At 42.8% G+C, this 9,831-nt stretch overlaps 1 protein-coding gene across 1 annotated transcript in view; it reads left to right on the forward strand.

Annotated features, from left to right (window-relative positions):
* The window catches only part of trip4 (thyroid hormone receptor interactor 4), a 66,983-nt gene extending 57,410 nt beyond the window's left edge, over positions 1-9,573 (forward strand). Inside the window, exon 13 of the mRNA XM_036586785.1 lies at positions 9,236-9,573. Coding sequence (XP_036442678.1) covers positions 9,236-9,294 — 59 coding nt within the window. The 3' untranslated portion in view covers positions 9,295-9,573. The remainder of the gene's footprint in view (positions 1-9,235) is intronic.
* The last annotated feature ends 258 nt before the right edge of the window (positions 9,574-9,831 follow it).

Genomic DNA, 9,831 nt, shown 5'->3' on the forward strand with positions numbered 1-9,831 from the left:
AGATAGGTATGTAGAAGATTATGTAACAACACTGAATTTGATGATGTGGTTCTAGGTATTTATGTTGATAGCTATGTCTTTTAGTTGTGTTGCAGTGATTTAGCTTGGCTAGCCTTACTAACCGTGATTGTGGGTCTCTCATTTTTCTTGGGTGAAAATGATTTAGTATTGAAATAATGTTGAATTTTGAACGTTGAATGTTGAAGTGTCATTTTGTTTGCCTGTAATGAAATTGTGCTACTACTAGGTCTGTCACAATTACTGCATAATCACCTGATTGCAATTAATTGAGCTGATCATAATTATTGGTACTGACTGCAGTTCTCAATCCTATGTTTACGTTGGAACAAACAGAATATGAATTCAGTGTATTTTTATCAGTTACAAATCTCTGTTGTCAGAACAAAACCTTGATAACTTTGCAGGAGAAGGAAATAACATACTTTACTTTCAATGGAAGTCAATGGAACCAGACTTTTTTCCAAGACATTTTGAGCTGTTTCTTTTGGTTCCTTCATCGTGAAATTTACATACAAAGTAAAGGGCAATAGGCATTTTCAAATTATATAAAAAAAACTGAAAAACGATAAAAATGGAGATACAAGGTTTTGTTCCGACAGCAGTGAAGTAAATAAATAAAGGAAAGCAGAAAATGCATTTGTTGAGCTGCGTTGTAGGTCTAACGAATCAACTAAAATTTATCTGGTGCTATAACATATAACTATAAGCTATAACATGTTTGCAGTGAGTAATATGTTTATTTGAGCTGAAGTTGTGTCTGTTATCAGTTGGAAAGCTGATAAAAAAAATCTAAAATATAAATATTTTACAAAAAATATAGGCTGATGAAATATATATACATACACACACACACACACACACACACACACACACACACATAAATATAAATATATATATATATATATATATATAAAACCAGCCAATTTAGCCAATGTACTTTCATCATTACATACAGTAAAATACAAAAAATTAATTTATTAACCACAGGTATTTATATGGCCATATATTGGCAGTGTAATCACTTACTTGGAGTATTTATGTTTAGATTTTTTTCAGTTTTTTGCTGTTCGCTTTTTATTAGGAGTCTTGGGGGGAAAAATAAATTTACCATCCTTGGCACTACTTTCAACACTCGTTTTCCAGTTTTTCCATCACCACAAGGCTGTCCACCAGTCGCTATACTGTTGATAGTGTTAAGGGTTTGTACCTGTGGTTATGTATATTTTCGTGGGGGGGGCGGTGGTGATGGGGTTTAGCACATCATAATAAACCCACTACTTCAGACTCCAACACTGCCGGAGCCCATCTCTAGTGATTCCCTTTGCCGTGTCCGACTAGAGCGGCAGCGCTCAGATCAAACGGTGCCGGGTTTAGCGAGATCCGTGAGTTAACAGCCAGCGGCGGGCGGAGACATCACAGGCTCTCTCCTGAGACCTAGCTGAGGAGGAGGGATGCTGCTGCTGATGCTCCTGAATGCTGAATGCTAAGCGTGCTGGGGTCCACACACAGGCAGAGAGCACAGCGCGAGTGTGTTTAGAAGGCAAAGCCCCACAAGCTTGCTCCGTTTCCTGCCTGCACGCACAGCACTCATAAACAGTTACAGTGTGTACAATCCATATTTCCATCTGTATGCATTGGCAGGCATGCCATGTTTTTTTCCTCTCTCTCCCTGCACTGCCGTATCTGGCTCTTCTCCTTGTCCACTCTACTACTCTGGTGGACGGTTTGCTTGCTTACTCATTCAGGCATGCACACACACACACACGCACACATACTTGCCCACAAACCTGCACTCACAGATGTCTCCATTTGCCCTTGCAGCAGGGAAGCTTCAACTGGCCTTCCCCCCAGAGAACAGCTTTGCACTTGAGCTGACCGTTAAACAAGCCTCTGCAGCACTGCCGCAAGAGGGGCCCAGCACAAAGGGGCGGCTCGTGACCCCTTAGCCGCGGGAGCAGGGCAAACGCCCGGGAGTGAGAGAGAGAGACAGAAAAAGAGAGAGAGAGAGAGAGAGACAGCACTAGAGCTTTAAGATTCTCATCGAGCTGTCAGCGCTGACACATTTCTCCCTCTGCTCTGCTGCACAGATATGCAAATCTGGCCTCTTCAAAATGCAGCACACTAGATCAGCCTCAATTTATTCCTCTGCCTCTCTCTTGTGCTCTCTCATTCACTCGCCTGCTCGATCTGCTTCCCTCTCTCTCTCTCTCTCTAAGCCGCCAATGTTCCTGGCTCTGCTGCTAATGAAGATTTTCTCCTCCTGCCTCCCCCTCAGAGGGGGAAGAATAGAATAAAGAGCTAACCAGTGTGTGAGTGTGGGGGAGCGGCCATGTACTCGAGTGTTCTCATTAATGAATGATAATGGAGCCATCATATCTCATGTAAAGAGGGCTGTGACTAATTGTGCTTCACTGTTCTCGCCGAGGATCTGCATGATCTAAAACTCCAGAAGCCTTACCGAAACCTCACGGTCTGCAGCTCACGCTCTGAAATTCTTGTCTTCCTGCCTCAATGTCCAGTTTCCTACCTCTTATTTAGATGGTGCAGAGGTTTGTTGCTGTTCTCCCCAGCCAGTATTTCCAAGTAGGGGATGATTAAGCAGAGAAAACCTTTGTAACCTGTTTGTGCCACTCGGCTTATAGTTTGTTATTGAATCTCTTCTGTTACCCGTTGTGTTTTGTCCATTATCTAACTGCAAGGATGTCTTTCTTGCTCTGGGGAGCTGTGTAAGCTCAGTGGTGCTTCAGTATAAAGCCTGTCGTGGCTCCAGCAGTAGCCCCGGATCCCTGTTTCGCTCCAGGCTCTTTCTCTGACGGAGAGGCAGGGTGATTAATTGTCTCGGAGGGAACAGTTGCAGGAATTATTAATGGCTGCAGGATTAATCTGTTTTCTCTGTTTGGCCCATTAGTATGGGCGACCCTGGTGGCTGGGAGATTTTTCTCCTGGTGCGCAGCCTTCCCGGCAAGTGTAGAGACAAGTCTGTAGGCTGGTGGACATGGAGCGCTTCCTTTCAGTCTCAGTGGAAAATTCCCATCCTCAGCTGGCTGCTTCAGCAAGCCCTAAACTCTGTGTGGCAGGTGGAATTGATTAATGTCATAGTGTATTAGGGACAGTGCTGTAAACCCACCGTGTCCCTGTTTCAAAGGTCCAAGCACTGCTGTTGCTCTTGCATGCCTGGTCGGACGTGTATGTGTGTGAAGCGGGGAGAGTGCCTAAAACTGCGAATGTACTAGGACTTGTTGAGGTGTTTCAGGTCTCTGCAAAAACAGCCTGTGGGAAGCCTCAGAGCTTTCGTTTCAGTCAAGCCCTGCAGCAAAAGGAAGGAATCCAGCATGACTAAACCAGCCAAGGCTCTCACATCCTATTAGGGCCTGACCGGTATGAAGCGTTTGTCAATACCAATACCAATTTTAACATACTAAAAATGCTGATGACGGGTATTATTTCCTGAAATATATAAACACAAAAACACATTTATTTTTCGGGAGATGTTTCTGAGGAGACTAGATATAAGGTAAGTGCATAAAGAAGGTGAAAGTCAGGGGAAAATTAGTAAGTTTCCAAACTGAAGTTCAAAAACTATTAAAAAATACAGAGAAAATGGAATTCTTAAGAATTCTGGAAGACCTGGTAGACCACCAAAACGGTCATTAGATGTACTTTAAGTACTTAAAAGCTTTCATCTTTGAGAGATAGGAGAAATCCACAGGTGTTTCTGTCCATACTTCCACTGTGAGAAGACAACTCAAAGGATGTGTAGCAGCCAAGAAGCCATTACTAAGAAAAGGAAATGGCCAAAAAGAACAGAGAACAAACAAATCAAATGAAGAAGCTGCTGGTGTTTCTTCACATAACATTTAAAGTCATCAGTGCTTTTCCATGTCACTGAATCTGTGGACTCCTAATATTAGATGGTCAGCCTAACGTTATATCTGTTGGACTCTTACTTTCTATCCAACTTCCCGTCCATTTGTGTTTATTCGGATGACATTCAAGGAGCAGCGAGTGTCTACAAGCAACACACCACTCAAGGTGCTCTCACTCACAGTAAGATTGGGAAAAGCCAAAGGGACCCTCAACAGTCTTTGGCCCTGCCTTTACTCTGCTGGACGTTATCCACAGCTTGGCTTTGAGGCATTCCATCCATCCGTACTTGCAGCCCACAGTTGCACAAACTCAGTAATCTCAGGAAAGCCTTTCTCTGCCGGGCTCATTCTGTGTTCTTATTACGTTATAATTCCCAGTCATTTGTTCAAGCCCAACTTAACTCATTAACATGGCTAATACCACTCAAACCTAATCATGGGGCTCCAGCTGTCTGGGTGTATTACTGCCTCAGACTGTGTGTGCCTGAGTGTCTCTCTCCTTCCTCTGTCCTTCACTGCTCATGTCTGCCAGAACTGCCTTTTTGCAAACTGACACGATGTGACAATGTAATAAAAACTGGGGACTGTTCTCCCCTTGAGCACAGCTATTGGATCTTATCCCAGCAAAACCTTATAGCATGACTCTGAAGTCTGTCATAGACATATGGAAGAAATCTCTCTTTTCGTGTGAATTCAAGTGCTCCTTTAAATTGTGAACGTATGCTTGAGTTACGGAGAGGAGTGTTAAGGTTTCACAGTGTACCACAGTGACAGAATTTATGGTTCCATACTGTGAATGTTTTTACTATTATGACACAGAATTGGCCGTATGCTGTGATACTATTTGTAAAACGTTAAAGGGCAGTGTGAATGGCATTTGGACGCTCGGACACGCCTTACTTTTATGCTCTCTGGTAGAGATCTGGGTGAATAAATACTGTTTGTCGTGGCGTAATCATGGGCGGGTCAACCATGGAAGGACAGTCTGAATATTTGTCCCATTAACAAAGCTAAAGTTAACGTTGTACCTGTGTTACCAATCGCATGTAAGGTTTATGAGGAGTTTTAAAAATGATTTATTATACAGGTTGATTTGACTCGGATAAATAAAAGTAAAAAAGAATCGCAACCCCTAGAATTTAAGTCCCTTCAGAAAACCTCCAGTTATTTGAGCGTGGGTGTGTCCATAACATAAGCCCCGCCCATCCCCGTCCACTCGACTCTGATAGGATGCACCAAGACGGCTAGTTTTGGTTATTGACAGAGGTTTTCACAGAAAATAGCAAATGGGAGCCCCTTGGGAAATTTCAGATGAGGTTTCTGATACATATTGACATTGTTACACCCTTAATAGGGAGCTATCCTAGTTACCTATCTAACTACTGCAATTAGCGTTGCCTAATTCTAAGCTTTGTGCTAGTTTATGCTAAAGTCTTGGCATAAAACACTGCGCCAACACTTCTCTGGAGAAAACACTCTTGTCTACACTCATAAATAATCAAAAGAACATGCTAGGTTTCTGTAATTTCTTTGGCGTTGCTCTTAATAGAAACTCTTTGTCTCCATATGGGTGAAAGATACTGGCTAAGTCAGGGACTTGCTAACACAGGCCCTGGTCTTCAGTACCTTTTGTTTAAAAGTACTGAGATTTTTAAGGTTTGTTTTACCTGATGGTGCACATATTTCTTCTCTAAATACTTTGATATGCTTGAAGATCTCAGCGCAACTTCTTTTTCGCACTCATTTTGAACGGTCGCATAGTCATTTACGAGCGATGATGTTAAACAAAAAGCAATTAGAGCTTGAGACAACATTTCTTTTGGTTACCTAACCCGGTTACATGTTTAGCCTAATGGTTTACAGATCAAATGTCCGTGCCAACTTGGATTAAAAAAAAAAAAAGAATTTGTCACTTCTTTGACACCTTAATTAAGTGTTAGAGTGTGAGGATGCATATTCGTTGGGGGTGGGGATGGGGCGTAGATTATTCAGTCGTTATACACTGAGTGCATTTTATTCATAGCACTACATTTCCATTCCTCGTTTATACGACTGTGACATCTTTAATTATGGATCGTTTGATTTTATCGACATCTCTACACGAGCAAGTGCTTTAATCTTCATATGCAAAAAAGACAAACACACACTGACGCACACGCACACACACCCGTCCACCCTCCTGCATATGCTGAGCTGGTTTCAGAGTGCCATTGTTTGACACTCTGTTGTCCTTGTATGTGTGGGGAGCTTTAAAGGGAGGCTGGAGTTCCTACGTGTGAACTGCAGGCTGGGGGGGGGAGGGGCAGGTGGGGCCGATGATGAAGTACCAGCAGTTGCGCGGACACACTGCGCCCATTATTGGGCTGGCTCCCTAGCTGCAGTATGGGTAATAAACTGCTCCACAGCAGCCCCCAAACAGAGCAGCAATCAATGGGAAATTATCTTGCCAGATCGATGTCTGGGCTCTTAGAAGTTGCCTCGGCAGCCAATGCAGAATACTGGGACTCAGCAGCTCAGCACCAGCCTCAGCAAGCCTGCATCTGCTGTTCGCTCGCAATCAGCTTGCGTTCATGCTGCCTGGCTCTTTAGCGCTCATTTGCAGCAAACGCTTGTCATCCCTCGAATATTGGATGTTTATTGCATCCACCGGCGTTGTCTTATATCTCTTCCCGAGTACACAGGCTTGAGCCAAATGGAAAAGAATTGTCTTTGCTCAGGCTTGGCTCAGCACCAAGTAGGGGATGCTCTGTTTTGCTTTCTTTTACAGTTGCTTCTATGAAGGCCGCGTGCATCTGGAAAGACAGATTCCTTGAACGCGCCCTCCTGATTTGTTTGCTCTGCAAACATATCTGATTTATCCTGTCATGTCTGGCAGCATGAGTTTCTCTCCTCAGAAGGCTGTGCTGTGTCTTGCCAGCGTGCTTTGAAAATCGTGACGGAATGGTCGGAGGAAAGTGCTCGCAGACAGCTTGTTTACGTTCTCTTCGCCAGAAGCACCGAGCTCAGCCTTAATGAGATGAGACAGATAAAAAGAAAACAACTGATGAGCACTGCTGCATTTAACTTACATCATGCTCTCAGACTCCAGCCTTGACCGGCTAATCACTGTCGTCAGAGCTAACCGTTCGTTTGAAGCCAGAGGTGGCTGGATGCGTTAGCCGTAAATTGAGCGCCCGCTCGCCGAGCTCCTCTCCTTTCTGCCAAGGCAGCCAATGTAAATTGAAGGTGGAATTGAGAGTCTGCCGCTCCGGAATAGAGGTGCTGATGCTGGCTAGATCAGCCTCATAACCCTTGTTATTGATTCAGTTCCCACAGTCCGAAAGATAAAGGCTGTCGAAGCGATGGCGCAGGCTGCTCCGGGCCACCATTATGCAGCTTTCCAAGGCGCGCAGACCCTGCAGGGCCAGACGGCTCGCTCGGTTGAAGCTGGCTGCCTGACGACATCTGAGGATCCCAGCACGGATCACATTAGCTGGCCTTTGTGCTCTGGAGCAGAAATGCCTCCAGGGTCCTTAAGGTTAACAGCTAGATAACAACTCAGTGCTTTTGCGGTTAATTGCATTTCAGGATTTGATAGGTGTAAGTAAACATATGGAGAGCTTGTTTGTTTGGCACAGTTGGATATTGGGAAATTGGAACTCTTTATCTGTCGCTGGGATCAATCAGCCCAGTAATAGCATCTTATGTTTCTCTGTCAGCAAAAAATTAGTTTCCCAGGCTGCTGGCGTTTGACTGATGGAGAATTTCTTGCACACGTATTGTCGAGAGTTTAGGTACTGTGTCTACTTGAGTGTACATACTTTGGTCATGTGTTTTTAAAGTATGCCTAAAGAATCGACTATATAAACCATTGTACTTTGGCCATTTGGGCAGATACATCAATGATGCATCTATGTTTTCCGAATACATCAAAAATGATTGCTATATTCTTGGTGATGCCACCATGCGATCTACAGTACTGTTCAAAAGTCAGAGACCACCCTTCATTTATTTCATTTCCAGACAAAACCGCCACCATGTACAAGCTAATTTTTAGCGTCAAGAAAAAAGCAGAAAACATATCACCATTGTCGATAAAAGCCTTGTATCTCCAAAATGACAACCTACTTTGCTTTTAATGTAAGTCAGTGGAACCTTGACTTTTTTCCAAGTCGTTTTGGGTCATTTCTTTTGGTCCGTTCATCATGAAATTTACGTACAATGTAAAGGACAATGGGTATTTTCAAATAATGTCAAAAACTGAAAAACAAAAATGGAGATACAAGGTTTTCTTCCGACAGCAGTGATATATTTGCCAAAAAAATACACAGAAGCCTCAAAACCTGAATATAATATTAACATTTTTCAGTATGTGATGTATCCACCGTTGTCTTTATTACAGCTTTCATTCTTTCAAGAAACTTTGGGAGTTTTTTAGTTTTTCTAAGAAATCTTCAGGCATATTTTTCCACAGCTCCAAAGTTCAGTCTTAGAAGTTGGTTGTAAATTCAAACATATTCAGTGATATTGAGATTTGGGCTCTGGGGTGGTCAGTCCATTGTACTGAGAACACCAGCAGCTACTTTGTTTTGATTTGCACATTTTCTTCTGTTTGTTTTTTTGCTTTTCTCAGTAACAGCTTCTTGACAGCCACACATCTGTTCAGACCCATCGTGTTGAGTTGTCTTGTTACAGTGGAGGGATGGACACTTGTTGATTTTTCTTCAGATCTTAAGAAAGATGAAACCTCTTAAAGATTAAAGATTTAAGTACTGTTTATCTGTGACAGTTTTGTTGGTCTACCAGGACTTGCATATTTGTCGAGTCTTATTTTCTCTATTTCTTTTAACATTTTTTTTAACAAGTTTTTGTTCTTTGACTTTCCTCATATGCAGGTGGATTGTTTTATGTCTAATCTTCTCAGAAATATCTCCTGACAAATGAATAGCTTGAACTCAATGGCCGTTTTGACTGGAAATTAAATAAACAAAAGGATGGTCTCTGACTTTTGCACAGTACTGTAGATTTGGGTAAACCCAATTTCTTGTCTGCTTACATCAAAGTCAAGTAAGAACCTTTAGCTAGATTTTATATTGGTGTACTAGTTATTTAGCAAATTTGATTATGACGTGGGAACCCTTTAATCTTTTATACTTAGCTTTGTTGATTTGGTTACAATTCATTCGTCCATCAAACATTGTTGACAACCGACTCAGGATTGTTTGATTTGGAAGGTTCGTGATCCTCCTTGCTATACATAGCCATCTGTGGATGGGAAGCTTTTTATGTTGACACACTGAGCTTTGAAAAGGTTGCTGAGCCTTGAACCATCACTAACCTCCGCCTGTCTCACACATTCTCTCACGCAGGGAAGCTGGAGAGTCAGATTCACCAAAGTGCCAAGAAGGGGTTAATGCAGCCAGCCTGACCTCAACAAAGCAGTGTGGGGCAAGAGGCTAGAGGAACAGAGTTTCCAGCCAATGGATGCCTTATGCCGGCCATGTCACGCTGCAGTGAGATTCAACATGGAACACTGCTTCTCACGGGACATAGTGACAGTCATAAACCTCTAACCAGAAACCTACCAGAGATTTCTGCCTTTATTCCATAATTCTGTTGCGCTAAATTGCATTTTTTCTGCAATAAAACATTTGTGCTTGTTTACACATGAGAGAAATTGTAGATTAAAACACACCAAATTCATTGATTTCAGAGATTTCCGTGTAGTTATTTAGACAATTTCTCACCTTATTTCTGACTGAACAACCCCATAAAAGCTGAATTTCTCAGCAGATTTCACTGAACGGGAGCCGCTTGACTGAGCATGGAATGTCCTGCTTTCTAAAGACCTGATTGTGCCGCAGAGCCATATTGGAGCTGCCCTTGTGATTTGGACCACAATGGCTGTCAGAGGCAGAGACACTCAGGTTTTGGACAAGCTCCCCTTAAAGTGATTGAGGAGCCT

This window comes from Colossoma macropomum, unplaced genomic scaffold, assembly GCF_904425465.1.
Source record: "Colossoma macropomum unplaced genomic scaffold, Colossoma_macropomum, whole genome shotgun sequence".
Lineage (NCBI taxonomy): Eukaryota > Metazoa > Chordata > Actinopteri > Characiformes > Serrasalmidae > Colossoma > Colossoma macropomum.